Consider the following 16370-nt stretch of genomic DNA (forward strand, 5'->3'; position numbering starts at 1 on the left):
GGAACACACAAACAAATGAAAGAAAGTACAGCATGTGACCACAGTCCTAAAACCAAGTTATTTAAAAGCAATTTATTAAACTTTCACATTGACTTACATGGATTAATTCTTTTGTAAGAAGTGCCTTAGTATAGAATTTGAGCAGATTGAAATATATAAAAGGTTATGTTTTGGCAATAAGATATAGTAATTCAATACAATAGATTCTTTTTAATGTGTAATATAGAAACCACGTATTGCAGAATAGCCTTTTTAGCATGCCAATGAATTTTCAAAGATAATATAACTTAATGAATAAAAACATCTCAGCTAGAAATTAGGTCACACCTTGTAACAAGTAAATGATGTAAAACTCTGTCTGGTTATTTAGAGGACGGCTCTGGCTGTGTGTATGCATGTGTGTGGGTGCGCGTGTATCTTTGTGTATGTGTCTATCACTTATCACTAAGCCTTCGTTTATGTAACTCTGAAATGCTGCACTAACATCTCTCTTCTCACTCTCAAGTAAAATCATGTACTTTGAAGAACAGAGAGTTCTTAATTCAGAAAAGTGAAAGAGTTCAAACTGTTTCAAGTACTATAAAATCAAAGTTAGTTTGTGAAACACTTTAATAGAAGTTTATTAAATAAAGAACTGTTTTTCAAATTTTGAACACTCAGGATATTTCCTTTTAAACGTCTCTGTTTACATATTGCTATGAAAATTATTTGTAGATAGCATTATAAAAAAAAACCAAAACACCAAAAAACCCCCCAAAACACTAAAACTGCGATTTTGTTGGCCTCTCCTACCTACCTCTACCTGGAGACTAGAAGAGAAATAAGATGAATTCACTTATCTAGAAAAAATTTTGTTTGTTTATTTTGTCTGGTTTATTTTTTTAATAGCTAAAGATTTTTAAAATAGTTTTGTAAAATAGGCAATAAGTGGTCTTTGGAGCCAACTAATCTGAGTGTTTGTTGACATCTGTAATCTATCCTAATTTATAAGCTACTGTACAGACTCATAACTCATATTTGTGAAGTTGATTATTTTTTTGCCTGCACTACATATCCATTCTTAAATTTATTCAGAGAACTAATATTTAATAAGACCTCCTATGTCCATGTGTTAGTAATGAGCCACGGCAGTTATTACTTCACTAAGCTTAGGACTATTTTATGTTATAGTTACGTTGAATGAGCTCACTTAAACAGCTTATTTCTGATATTAACTAAAAGACAAAACAAAAGAAGTTCCTACTACATGAAGTATAAATTAAAATTCTATTCTCACACTAATATTGTCAGGCTGTTAAGATAGAAAGCAAAAATTAAAACCTATTATATAAAAATGGAAACCAACAATACTTACATATTAATGTTAATTGTCAGGTTGTTTACTGTGAATGGCAATCTGTATTCCACATCTTTTTGTATTTCAGCTATACTGTAAGAGAAAATTTGGAAAAAGAAAAAAGAGATCACTGTTATAAAACCATTAATATCAAATGCAAGTGTTAAATGCTATAGCCTACTAAAAGGTTTTTATTTTAATCACAGAACTCAGGTATATGCTATAACTTGTATCTAGAAAGAAAACTACTTTAGTTGGAAAGGCTTACCAAATATTCAGGCAATGATACTCTGAACTATCCAAGGTGTAAGGGAAGGATGGTGAGGAAAACTCAAATTAATCTTAGATTTAAGATAATTTTATCCAACTTATCATTAGTAGAAGCAACTGCAAGCCTTCTGGGTAATAATATGTGTCAACAAATATCTGAGTTCTGTAAACCGCCACTAACAGGTTTACGGACTTAACTGCTTAAACCCAGCAGTCCAGATGAATGTGCCTTGGAGTGGCAAGACAACAGCTGCTGGCTGTTCTCCATCTTTCCTCTTCTCCACAAAGAAGCCTGATTTTAGTCTGAGTAGCCATACTCTAGTCTTTCTTGTAATTAGCTGGTGTTAAAGACTCTGGTCCCATCCAATAAAAATATAGGTTAGTAGTGAGGTGGCGTTCTAGAGAAGCAGCTTACAATGGAGTTGAAGGAACAGGCAACTACTAGGAGTTCTGACTGGCTTTCTTGCCTTCTTCCTATTTCCCCCTGGATGTCACGCTTGCACAGTAATAACCACTTTAAGCCATGAGTGACCCTACACATGACCCTTTGTAGGGTCTCCTTGAGTCCAAGTAGCTGGACTCCTTGATGAGTATGAAATTGTTAGTAAAATTTTTGTTTACTTTTCTTCTTTGACACAAGTCTTAGCATATATATGTATGTATGTATGTGTGTATGTATTTTAATAAGCTTTTATCTTGTTTGAGCTACTATTTTGGGTGTCTTTATCACTATTAGAGAAGAATTTCCAATATAAAGCCCTTATATTTGACACCCTACAAGCAGTTTGTCTTATTATTGATTATAGGCATGTTTATAACTAAACTTTACTAAGAAATATGGAGCCTGGGGGAACTCACCTGAAATGCTGACAGTCATAATTGTTCTAAGGGAAAGCACACTAAGTAGTACTCAGTAGTTGATACTTAGTACTCAAGAATCTTTGAATGGACTAGCAAATGCATAATGTTCTATTTCCTGTTATTTTAGCTATTTCAAACTAACAGCTTTTATAAAGCTTATTTTCCTCAATATTGGACTATTATATTTTCAGGTCTTTAATAAAGACCTAGCCCCTCAAATATGTAAATCTTATGTACTTTTGCTGTCCTAAGTGTTACTTTTATATTGCTGTGAAGCACACCATGACCAAGGCAATTTATTAAAAACAAATAAACAAACAAACAAACACCACTTAAATATGGTCTTGTTCAGAGTTTCAGAGGATCAGCCCTGACCACTGTGGTGGGGAGTATGGCAGAAGGCAGGCATGGTGCTGTATCTGTAGGCAGAGAGAGAGAAAACTTCTGAAACCTCAAATTCCCACTCCAGTGGCACACCTCTTAGAGCAGTGGCTCTCAACCTTCCCAATGCTGCCACCCTTTAATACAGTTCCTCAGTTGTGGTGCTCCCCAACTGTAACGTTATTTTTACTGTTACTTCATAACTGTAATTTTGCTACTCTTATGAATCATAATGTAAATATGTTTTCCAATAGTCCTAACTGACCCCTGTGAAAAGGTCATTAAGCCTAAAGGGTCCTCAACCCACAGGTTGAGAAACATTATCAACAAAGCCATACCTCCTAATTCTTCCACCATCAACTGAGGACAAGCACTCACATAGATGAGCCTATGGGAGCCATTCTCATTTAAACCACAATTGGGATGAAGCCATGGACAACAATTCTGATGTAAATAAGCTTTTTCCTCTAATACTCTATGGAATGATGCTGTCACTAATAAGATATAGGTAAGAAATTTGGTGGTTACTTTTCTCCTTCTGGAGCATTTGTAGAACCTTCTAGAGGTAGGAAAGCTAACCCTAGGGAGGGAGCTTCCAGGTCAGGAACAGCTTGATTTTCCTTTGTTCTATGTCATAAGTGTGTTGTCTTTAGTAACAGGTACTGAAGCCAGGGTGAGCCAATGGCTTTCCTAAGGCCCTGATGTATGGAGAAGGAATGTAATTCCTTGTCTAAAAGTAGGAATATGCATGGCAAGGCCAGTAGTGGCCTGAAGCCCAGACCTTGGGGAGTTGGGTGCGGGAAGCTGCAGCTTCTGATCCTGGGAACCCAACTCCTCCCACAAAGGTCAACGGCTATCAGTTCCAAGGCCATCCTGCACTCACTTTGTGACACACTTGAGATATCCTTTGTTCCTTTTGTACAATATTACTTGATTAGCTTCCTGCTGACTTTGTCCCTTTATGATAGCTTTCTGCTGACTCTGCCTGCCCCAAACTCCCCCACCCCCACACAGACTTGAAAACCGTATATAAGATGCTGTGTTTCTTTTCTTTTTTTTTTTTTTTTTTTTTGGTTTTTCGAGACAGGGTTTCTCTGTGTAGCCCTGGCTGTCCTGGCACTCACTTTGTAGACCAGGCTGGCCTCGAACTCAGAAATCCGCCTGCCTCTGCCTCCCGAGTGCTGGGATTAAAGGCGTGCGCCACCACGCCCGGCAGATGCTGTGTTTCTTAATAGACTTGCTTGGCCTAAGGCAGAACGACCTGCTGGGCCATGTTGATAGGGCCTCTGGTTGGAAGAGAAAGGTAATCAATCATATCCATCGATGAACCCTGAAAACTATAATAATAATTGGCCAGTAAGGCATGTGCTCTGGTACAATAGAGGCACAAGCATAATGGAAAATCTACCACTTTCTGATTGTATTCACATCCCTGACTACAACATGATACCCCTACCTAGCACCAATACAGGGCCAAGAACCTGCAGTTAAACAGGTCATAGGGCTAGGAGAGAACAGCTAAATGACATAGAAGTAATCTGACTCCTACTGAGTTATTGTTAGATGCATTGATTAATACACCTCTCAAACCTCATCAGAAAAGCTTCTATTTGCAATAGATGGTGATTAATAGAGACCTACAACTGTCCAAGATAAAGAGAATAAGAGACTAAGGAATGTTCAGTCCTACATGGGTCATCTACATCAAAACCTTCTCCTTCCAAGGCTCAGGGACCATTGTGAAAAGGAGAACAAAAACAGACTGTAAGAGCTAGAGGTAGTTGATAATACAAGGAAACAACACTCCAGACACAGCAAGGCAGCTATACAGATGAACACATAGCAACTGTGACAAGTGTTGGGGCCCTGAGGTCCTTGTACTTACAGAGAAGCACTAAGAGCACCAGGAATATTAATCACACAGGAGTGTCTCCTCAATGTTGGAGATAAAATCAAATACCTGCATACCAACCAGAAAGCTGAGAGTGGGTTTTGTTAATGATCTGGTGACCTTTTTGCTATCTGTGGAGGCAGACCTCACCCAAATTCCCCAGAATGATTATCTCAGACTCTTCCCTCCCTAGAGCATTACCCATCCTTAGGGGAGATGCCATATGTACTTTGTAGCCTGGTATAGAACCCACCCTCATGGGCACATGTACTCTGTAAAAGAGTTTATAAGTAGTCACACCTTAAGTTTTATTGTACACCTGGAAAGGGACTGACTGTTGCCTGAAAACCTTTTCCGAAACTGTACCATGTTCTATATGTTGACAATGAACTATCTGCCACTAGACTCCCCAAGTCTGATCCAGGTTGATAAAAATCAATCTGCATGGGGCAAGGGTGGGGAGCATCTTTCACGTCCCTGCCTGGATATCTGCAGGGACCCCCTCACACATGCACAGACCACATACAAGCTTAAGCCAGACCAAATACTGAAGTCCCCTTAGCTGAGAACCAATTAGCAACTGACAGCTGCTGGAAGAAGAAGAGTCAGCTTTCTCTAAAGCCATCACCTCTGGTACATAAGTCGGTAGGTATCAACCAAGCTCTAGTGGAAGGCCACACATTCAAGAATATATGAATAGAATAAACTAGGTTTGATGGTTTAAAAAAAAAGGAAACCATGTGTGTGGGTAGGAAATGGGGGTAGACTTAGTAGGAGTATGGAGGAAATAAATAAGATCAAAACACACTGTACATAACTTTCAACTAATAAAAAATTTAAGAATAAAGAAATATCTCAGGTAATTCAAACATAATCAATATCAGAATATACATGATTTTTATGAAAGCTTCTCTATGGGGACTGGTTTTAGTTGATACCATCTTCCCCTTTATGAATACCATATAATTAAAACAAAGCCCTAAGTTTATTCTTCTGTACTACCAAGATGTCACTGCCTAAGGGATGAATAGTGAAATAATCTTCTATCAGTTCAAGTCAAGAAGAGCACTTTGAGCCGGGTGGTGGTGGCGCACGCCTTTAATCCCAGCACTTGGGAGGCAGAGGCAGGCGGATTTCTGAGTTCGAGGCCAGCCTGGTCTACAAAGTGAGTTCCAGGACAGCCAGGGCTATACAGAGAAACCCTGTCTCGAAAAACCAAAAAAAAAAAAAAAAAAAAGAAGAGCACTTTGTGACTGAAAGCAAGGGGTTACTAAAGACAGATTTCCTAGGTTCAAATCCCACACAGACCATTTTACTTGGTGTGATGATTTGGTTAAAACTGACCCCTATAGGCTCATGTATTTGAATGCTTAGTTATCAAGGAGTTGAACTCTTTGTGAAGGATTAGGAGGTGTGGCCTAGTTGGAGGAAGTGTGACACTGGAGGAAGGATTTGAGGTTTCAAAAGCTCATGCTAGGTTCAGTTTTCTCACAGCCCTTCAGACCAGCTACAGCACCATGCATGGTGCCATGATGATAAATTGAATAAACCTCTGAAACTGTAAGCAAGTCTCCAATTAAATACCTTTTTTTATAAGAGTTGCATTGGTCATGGTGTCTCTTCACAGTAATAGAATCACAGAGGCCTTGTGATGTCTGATTAAACAAGATCATATATGTAAAGGCTCCAGAAGATTACTAGGCAAATAACTACTCAATGTGTTGATATTTTTAAAGAAAGCATTTATAAAATTCACCTATTGTATCTCTTGGATTTTTGGTAATAAATTTTAACCCTAACATTTTCAGTCATTTTCTGAGTTTTATTTAAAAAAAAAAAATCACAGGAAACATATTAAAATGCAAACTGCCAGTGGAGGGAAGCAATCATAGTCCTACCCAGCTGTGAGACTTATAAATCACAATAATGACCAACATGTCAAGATATCCATAGGTGCAATAGTGGCATTCATATCTTGCCACTAAGCAACAGCTGTCAAATTAGCCCTAAGGCCTGCTCAATACCAGAGAACCCATGCCAGCATTGGAACCTAGCAACTACCCAGGCTAGTGATGCCATGGGTCTTGGTGGAGAGCCTACTACCTCCACGTTACTAAACCAAGATAATTACCAACGGCAGGCATTCTAAATACTTATCCTTATACCCACACATAAGTGTAGCTCTCACCTCTCATCCAAGAAGCTTCTCTTTGCAATAGACTCAAACTACTAGAGAAAACATAATTGGTCAAAATGCAGGGAACAACTCATCTTGGGGCACTCAACTTCTGCACCTCAGGCTCAGGGAATGTTTTGGAAGAGGGAGCAGAAAGACTGTAAGAGCCAGAGAACCAGAAAATCTGCTGTGATGTTGTCTCCTAGAAATGACAGGTGTACTGGCTGGTTTTATGTCAACTTGACACAAGCAGGCCTTATCCCACAGAAAGGAGCTTCGGGGTGAGGAAATCCCTTCATGAGATCCAACTGTAAGGCATTTTCTCAATTAGTGAACAAGGGGAGAAGGGCCCCTTGTGGGTGGTGCTATCTCTGGGCTGGTGGTCTTGTGTTTTATAAGAAAGCAAGCTGAGCAAGCCAGGGGAAGCAAGCCAGTCAGTAAGATCCCTCCATGGCCTCTGCATCAGCTCCTGCTTCCTGACCTGCTTGAGTTCTAGTCCTGACTTCCTTTGGTGATCAACAGCAATGTGGAAGTGTAAACTGAATAAACCCTTTCCTCCCCAACTTGCTTCTTGATCATGATGATTGTACAGAAATAGAAACCCTGACTAAAACCACAGGTAAGTTTCACTCATAACAATCAGCTAAACAAGAGGCTACCAAGGACAACAGCAGTAGATTCTACTGTAGAAAGGGGAAAACTTGAAGAGCCTTGCATATAGAAGGGGTGCCCTACCACTGAAGTTTTACTTCAAGTGCTTCTAAATCTTTGGAGCTATATAAATTTACAATATAAAATGTTTGGTCTGGAGAGATGGCTCAGCAGTTAAGAGCACTTCTTGCCCCTGTAGAGGACCTGAATTCAGTTCCAAGCACCCACACAGCAGCTCACAGTCATCTTTAACTACAGTTCCAGGGGATCCAATGCTTTTTTTCTATGTGAGTACCATGTACACATGTGATGCATTTATATGCATACAGGCAAAACACTCATATACACAAAGGAAGCAAATCTGTAAGTTTTTTTTAAACTTCTGTTAGTCAGAATATATAAATTGGCCACACATTTGGGTAGCTTCTAAATGTGAATCCAAAACACATATTAGCTATGGCTAAATGTTGCCTTTAAAAAATAAGCAATTGTTTATTGTTTCTATTTATTGTTAATAAACATTTCCCTAAATACACTAAAACTGAACAGATACTATGTACACAGTAATTTTCAGGAAAATGGGAATACTGAAATGGCTATGTCTCTATAGGAGCATACAGCTTGATGGGAAAGTTGGGTGACTCTCAGGAAAAACAGTTTAAGATGCCACATATATTCCTACAATACTAGGTAATTCAAATTATATATAGTAAACCTCTCAAAAGGACAAATTTCATTTATCATATAAACTTTAAAAAGACCAAATAATTTCTAAAAAGTAAATCATTAACAGCATGAAAAGCAAATATTACCATAAGCAGACATGAAAATGTGAGGAAGCCTGCAAGCTAAAAGGTGAAAGGCAGGCAGGTGGCGCATGCCTGTAATCTCAACCTTGGGAGAAAGAGGCAGGAGGATCACCACTGTCCAGGTCAGCCTGGTCAGACAGCCAGACAGGGCAACACAGGTGAAACCTTTTTTAAAGGATAAAAGATAAAAATTTGATTGAAAGAAAAATTAAAAAAACAAAACAAAACAAAAGGCCCTTCCCACACACACACAGGACCAATGCACAGTGAGGAGTGGAGTGATGTCTTCCAAACCCTAGACCCAGCCCATGCCAAACAAGAATACGCTGTCTGAGGGAAGCCCTTTCTCTTTTCTCTCTGCTCATTCCAGTGCAGACAGTAGAGACATCTGCATGAGGCAGGAAGTTACTGACTCTCCCCAAGAACAGAAATAGCCATTTCTTTCCCCCCCCTTTACCACAGGCAAGTTAGAGTGAACAGATAAAGAAACCACAAACAAGTAGAAAGAAATCTCACAAGCAGAAATAAGAGCATGAAAAAGCTTTCAAAGGGAAAAAAATATTAGAAGGTAGGAACCTAACTCAACAAACCAGAAAAAAAAAACAAAAGAAAACCAAAAAACTCAAGGAAACAAATAGAAGATTTCAAATTTGTTTGCTTAATATCTTCGTAAGAACAAATTAATATCCATGTACATATATCAGTATAAATATGCAGTTGATATGAACATGAAAAACTAAGAATTTTAAAATAGATAACTTAAGTAAATGGTGTGTGTTATTTGGAAAATACTTCAGCCTAAATCAGTCTCTTAGAGAACATGGATGTAAGAAATTCTAAGGCCAACTGCTTTACTTTGTTTTCAAGAGCTGTGTGACATCCACCCACTTATTTCATAATATCTTCTCAGCAATGTTCAAAATACATAGGATAATGACCATGGACAGAATACACTGGCTGAGAGAACAGAGTGGGAAAACTTCACTGAAGTTTTAAAAGTCAACTAAGACTTTGCAAAGAGGAAAGGGGAACTGAAGTACAATGAAAAAGTTTCACATGCAAAATAAAAGACTGTTACAGTTTAGATTGGAAATGTTCTCCAAAGGCCTAGGGTGACAAGGCTTGGTCCCAGCACTGGTACTGGAAAAGTGAGGCTTTCAATGCAGCCGGCCCACTGACAGTGGGATTTAGGTTACTGGAAGCATGTGCCTTAAAGAAGATTAGAGGACTAGAGTTTCTGATTCTGTTTTTAACCTTGCTATCCAAACAACAGCTGTGCAGCCTGCGCTGTCACCATGTGCTGCCTCATCACAGGCCAGAAGACAGGGCAAACCCGTCCCTGTCCCAGTGAGCAACACTTGGACTTACTATTTGTTTTCATGAGGTTAATCTCTTTAACAACTAGGCCTTTACTACAATTTTTTGTTTCTACTTTTGAGAAAAGGTTTTACAGTGCTTTTTAGGCAGGTCTTAAACATATGCTGTTCCTGCTTCTGTCTAGTGAAAGCCGGTACTCCCATCATGTGTGGCAGCTTTTGGTTATGCCTTTAAACACGCATCTTTTCTGGCTAGTCTCAAAAATTTCCAATTCTTTCTTCCAAATGTGTTTGCTCTCAAGAGTATTCATTCTACTGCCTGAATGCTGTGTTATTTTGAAATTTCCTACATCAAAACCACTACTCCGTTCGCTTTAGGCTCAGTTTCCCATAAAATTTCCAGAAAGCAAAGTTTTTGCCTCTGGTCAGATACCCTACAGTTCCTACCTGATCAGCTTGGCTCTTACTGTCTCTGCATTTCTCTATCACCAGTCTGGTCTTCGGAATGCATACCAGGTGCCCATGAAGTTCTATCTAAATGTTTCATACTAGAAACAGTCATACAAAGACTCTACTTCTCAGTAGCTTAATTGTAGCTCACAGCTGAGATTTTAGCCCATGATTGGCTGGCCCCATAGGGGTCCTATGGGGAGCTCAACATCTCCTTATTCTTCCTCTTATGAAACGTTTTATTGCAACAAGTTAACCTCAAATGCCTATAGTGGCTAGGGAATGTGTGTGAATATACAGCTATCTATACAATAGAGAATGGTAAATGGAAGAGGCCAGTCTAGCACAAAGGACATTTACTATTAACTTAAAGTAAATGTTGTTATATAAAAGTTGTTGCCAGATGTTCCTATTTTTAAAAGAAAAGTTAGAAGAGTCATCATGGGGGTTAAGGGTGTGTGTTACATTTAACTTTGATGCTCCAAAAATAAAATCTTTTAAAAGAATATTAGAGACTTGGAAATTTTAACATAAAGTTTCAGCTTTAAATACTAAATACGAATCCTTCAATAAAAATAATAGAAGAGGTTAAAAGATAACATATGCTGGGTGGTGGTGGCTAGCCTGGTCTACAGAGTGAGTTCCAGGACAGCCAGGGCTATAGAGAGAAACCCTGTCTTGAAAAAACAAAACAAAACAAAAACAAAAAAGATAACATATATCCTATTACAAGTTTGTTATGGTTCGATGTTTGTGAGTCCTGAGAGTAAAATCTGTAGAAAGACTTACTAGAAACCAGTGAGCTAAAGGGTACAAGCCTTGCACTATGAGCAAAGAATAATGCTTAAAGCTGTAAGTCAATGACTACACAAAAGCTTACTGTCAAGGGAAGTTACAGGATTAAGGTTTGAATAATCAAAAAGGACTCTGTGATCCATATCTGACCCCCGCATCTATCCTTATCACTGGCATTATGTATAAGAGCCACAGACAGAAAATGGAAAATGGGAAGAACTGAATGCTTTACAAACAGACTGTGCATCTAGTGTATGTTAAAACTACAGCCAGCAATCTAGGACATTTCATTACTAAGCTTCTATTCTAGCAGTTCTCAACCTGTGGGTCTTTATCCCTTTCGGGACTGAGTGATCCTTTCACAGGGATCGCCTATGACCATCAAGAAAACACAGATATTTACATTACAATTCATAACGGTGTAGCAAAATTACAGTTATGAAGTAGCAACAAAAATAATTTTATGGTTAGGGTCACCACAACATGAGGAAATGTATCAAAGGGTCACAGCATTAAGAAGGTTGAGAACCACTGCTCTATTCCTTGGTGGGTCCCCTACAGGTCTCCAATGCTGGGATTTATTTTGTTTTGTGCCTTAAAGAATGTCCCATTGAGAGGCTTAAGGAATCAACTGACTTTCTAGGCTGAGTAGAGCAAAGAGCAAGCAGGCAGTGAATCCTTTCAGTTCAGTGGTCACAGGCATGTAAGGAGTACAGGGCAGCAACCCAGCTGTAGCTCCTGACTCCTTGGCTTCCTTTCATTAGGAGTCTAGTAGTGGTACAAAAGGAAAACACAATTCTGTCTGCATCACAAACAACTTAATATACTCTAGTTGAATATGCAAACAAAACAGCACTCCCATTATTATATAATTAGTATCAAAATGAATGCAGAAGCCTTTTACCTGGGAGATCCAGGTAAAGATAATAAAGATGGCTTAGTACTGGTATAACTTTGAATTTACAGTTAATGATAAATAATAATTACTACTCATAACATAGCTCTAGGTTGTTTGAGAGATAAAGAAATTAATAAAGATGCTAATTAACTTTAGATATAGAGAAAAGAGAGACCTTTAGAACAGTCACTATTACCTCATCCATTTGGAGTATTTTCTAACTGTGGGTGCAACACAGAGAACCTCTACTAAACAGCTTCACTGGAGACCTTACATATTAGCCGGGTTAGCAAGGATCATCACAAACACACGTTACTGAAAAGGACGGTGAAAGTCACGTTACCAGTGAGGAGTTATTTATCTTAAACACGAAGTACCACAGAGGAAAGGAGGTTGCTCCAGAGCCAATTAATTCAGCAGGGAAACCTTGCCCTTCTATTTTACATGTGTCGCCAAGCCTTCGATCACAATCCAAAACAGCTCCAGAAGTCCCATGAACACAACATCTAAAACATGAGAAACACTTTTCCTCCCATTTGTTTTCTTCCCACACAGCTCTACATTATTGAAAAAACCTGGGCTTTCCTTCCGACTTCTATTTAAGAGTCCTACCTCCCAGCACTGTGAAGCTGAGGCAGGTGGCTCCCTGTGAGTGAGTGTGGAACCAACAAAAGAAGGAACAAACAAGGGAGAAGACCACAAAGAGGAAAAAGAGGAGGAAGAGGAAGGGGAGGATGAAGCCTATTCCCATGACAAAAGAGGTAAGAGTGAGAGTTAAGGTCACCCCTGATTATTATACCTCCTGAGATTGAAAGCACCTCCACCAAGTCAGATTATAAACAGAACACACACAGGTGTTCTTTAAAGATTTCAGAGGAAATGGACAGGAAAGCAATAGTCTCTTCCCAAGTAAACTTTCCCAAGGAGTAAGGAGAATTTGTTTTTCTACATATGAACTCAAAAGTTTTAGTGCAGTAGTTCTCAACGGGTGTGAGTGGTAACACCTTTGGGGATTGAATGACCCTTTCACAAGGGTTGGGCCACTTAGATAACTTGAATATCAGATATTTACATTATGATTCTCAACAGTAGCAAATTACAGCTATGAAGTAACAATGAAAATAATTTTATGATTGGGGGAATCCCCAGAGTATGAGGAGCTTTATTAAAGGGTCACAGCATTGGGAAGTTTGGGAACCACTGTTTTAGTGGTAAACTGAATAGTGTGATTATTATTATTATCTAGAAGATTAGTTCTTGAGTCTAGGTTATATAACTTCCATTTTCACTTTCAGAGCAGACTTAAATGTGTCCTCTTGTTTTGGTTAAACTCCTTTAGTTTTTTATGACAGTTTCAGACTTGTTCCTGCAGGGTATCACTCATTTAAAAAAGAAGAAAAAAAAAAGCTATGAAATTCATCTAATCTTTTGAAGAAGGTAACAATTTGTTAAAGTGTTTAAGAGATTCTTATATGTTTAGAATTATTCATATCTAATTTGTAAGTTTAAAGTATTTCAATTAAAATCTCAAGAACTTACAAGAATCAAATACTTAGGGTTGTCATGTTCTACAGTATGTGTAGATAATGTTACCTGTCCAAAATTTCTAGTTCAAAGATTTGCACACAAAATAGTTTTGCATCATCCATTTAAAGGTGCTTACTGATCCTTTTAAACCAACTCCAGATCTCCTTCAAGGAACAATTACCATTTTATTAACTCTATTTGAAACTTAAGCGCAAACTTCAGATGACGTCCCCCATACACTAGCCTTAGCAGTGAGAGACTCTAGTGTTTCAAGAGCTCCATCTTATCCTCTAAGAATAAAAATCACCAGCATTACTAACAGAAGAGAGTAAGGCTAGGGAGTAATTCTAACAGTGTTTCTGCAATAGTAGTACTAACATAGTCTACAGTTTTCTAAGTAGACATTATAAGGCAGAAACCTTTATAGTGTTTCTCAAAAGTTAGTCACCTTATTTTACACATCTTGCAAGTGTAGCTTGCAAAAGTATTCAGGATTTGTTTGCTTTGTTTTTGGTTTTCAAAGCAGGATTTCTTTGTGTAGCTTTAGTTATCCATGACTCTGCTCTGAAGATTAGCAAAACAAAACCCCATTTAGAGTAAGGCTGACTTATGTTGGGAGTTCAGAAATTGCTACCACCATAAGTATAGCTCTTGGGTATTATTGATACCTTGAACTAAGGGAGACTTGGAGATTGGAAGCAAACTCTCCTGCTGTCTTCCTATCTCTAACCCCACATTTTCCTCTGAAAGTCATCCTAAAAACAAGAGTCCCCTTTCCTCATGGATGATAAAAGAAACCTAACACCTAGAAAGGCCACTCTTAGAAAATCCTCTTTCTAGAGGGGCTCTGTCCCTCTAACAGGGCAGAAGGAATGCTGCACAGAAGAGATAAGAATAGGCAGACTGGCAGGCAGCACTTGGGAGGCAGAGAGGCAAATCCCTGAGTTCAAGGCCAGCCTGGTCTACAGTGCCAAGGCCAGGACAACTAGAGCTACACAGAGAAACCCTGTTTAGAAAAACCAAAACCAAACAAGCAAGCACACCTCAAATCTAGGACTTGCTAGGTTCTTCCATTTCAGTCTACCACCATTAGATCGTGCCCTTTTGTCCTAACACTCTCCCACCCACTGACTACTCCTAAGACGAAAAGGTTTCCCTAGGACTCGGGGTCTTCATTTATGAAAGCTCCACCCCACATAAAATTTGGCTTACACAAGTCTATTTTGTTCTCTCGTGTAGCCAACGCAAAGCTTTAAAAGCAGGCATGGATCATGACCTTACCATGAGTGGGGAAAAGCCATCATAGCCGACAACGTGGAACAACTTTATGAGTTGAATTTTCCACAATGAAACCAACAATAAAGGACAGCTACTCTTTTCTACTTAAAAAGACAGTAAATGACTTTTTGAAACTTTCCTACAACCAAAAATGAAGTTGACAACCAAGAAACTCAGTTCAGTCAGCAACAGGCCTCATTCAAACTGATTTTGTAGTGAATTTTTCTTTAGACAATTTTTTTAGGTTATAGCTTACTTGCTTGGGAAGAAAATAGATGTGTAACACAAAAATAGCCCTTGATGGTGTGTTCAATAACTCGATGTTATTATCTCATGGATGTGTGAGTAGGTATGTATACATACATAATTATATTGTATAACATATTATAATGTGTATAATGCGACGAGGTTTTTGAAAGGCTAGAGTTTAACCATGTTGATCTCTAATATGCTTTATAAAATGTGCTGTGAAGCTGTTAATTAATTGTAAAACCCATATATCGTAAAGCAGCTCTAATATTTGAAAGCCTGAAGCAGCCACGGACTTATCTAATTTAAAAAAAGACTGCAGCAAACAATTTTATATTTAAAAAAAAGTCGAAATAATATGATTTCCTGTATTTCTAGTTTGACTACGATACAACAAGCAAACTCAAAAGACAACAGATAATGCAGATGGTTGTCTGGCAAGTCCTAAGTGTGGAGCCAAATAGAAGAAAGTGAGAAGTCTAAAGACTCTAACAATTACAAGACAGAAAGAGGTTATTGGAACAGGGTGAGCTTTAATTACAGACTCAAAAGGATTATCACCAGGACAGAGTTAACTAAAAACACTGGCTTCCCTTTTCTTTGACGTTGCAACAGTTTTTAAATTTTCAGTTTGTAAAACTGTTGGGAATTATCTTTCCAACTGTCTCTTAGCCAAGTGTGTTAGCATGTTAACAATTCGAAGGCAATGCTACAATCAGGTGGATCAAAAGGAAAATTAGCGTGTGAGCTAGGGGTGCTGCATACAGATTAAAGAGAGATGACTCCGTTTGTCAGTGGAGATGAACCAAGTCAAGAGAGGAGCTGAACAGCGGTGGGGCACCAGGGACACACACTAGGGAAGCAAGCGCTTAACCCCACTGGAAGGACCATCAACAGGAGGCAGCTGATGGAGCGGCCTGCGGAGTCGCACACGGTGTGTTTGCATGCAGCCCGCCCTCCCGTCCTACTTTACCCTCGGCCGAAGCCACCAGTCGTCACCTGGAATGGGAGTTCCGGAGTGACTCGATCAGCCGCTGCTTCTGCTGCTGGAGACTGGTGAGGCCGGCAGGGGACCCAGCCGCGGAGGATGACGCGCTCTTCGCCAGGGGAAAGAGCCAGCTCATCCTCCTCGGGTCCCCGGGCCCGAGGCCCTACAAGGTTCTGGCCTGCTGCTCCTCGCTTAGCCCGGTGCTTCCCGGGCGACCGAGCACCGCCCGGACGGTACGCCCAGGGGCCGCGCCGTCTCCCACACGCCGCGCTCGCGAGTCTCTGGCCCCGGCGGTCCGAGCTACCACTGCGAGCGGCTGGAGAAGGGCGACTCGCCGGCTGGACGGAACCCCGATGCGCTCCGGGCCACCACCACCACGGGGTCAATTAGGCCCAGTCGCCTTGCCGGCTCAGCTGCTCCAACGCCGGGGCGTTCGTCACCTGCCCGCCCCGCCTCCTGAGGGAGGGCCCCGCCCACCCGGCGCCCGGCGTCAT

At 39.7% G+C, this 16370-nt stretch overlaps 1 protein-coding gene across 2 annotated transcripts in view; it reads right to left on the bottom strand.

Annotated features, from left to right (window-relative positions):
- Nucleotides 1-16299, bottom strand: part of Vps37a (VPS37A subunit of ESCRT-I) — a 50943-nt gene extending 34644 nt beyond the window's left edge. The window contains exons 1-2 of one of the 2 annotated variants that reach the window (XM_085844007.1): nt 15888-16299; nt 1355-1424 (exon numbers count right to left, since the gene is read on the bottom strand). Coding sequence is in view for 1 of the 2 variants with exons in the window: in XM_021169390.3 (XP_021025049.1) it covers nt 1355-1429; nt 15888-16012 (200 nt within the window). In the remaining variant the exon portion in view is untranslated. Of the gene's footprint in view, nt 1-1354; nt 1430-15887 lie in introns of both variants that reach the window. The other variant, XM_021169390.3, reaches the window with a different exon arrangement.
- Between the last annotated feature and the right edge of the window lie 71 nt (nt 16300-16370).

Source organism: Mus caroli, unplaced genomic scaffold (genome assembly GCF_978045245.1).
Source record: "Mus caroli unplaced genomic scaffold, Mus_caroli_1 scaffold_10, whole genome shotgun sequence".
NCBI lineage: Eukaryota > Metazoa > Chordata > Mammalia > Rodentia > Muridae > Mus > Mus caroli.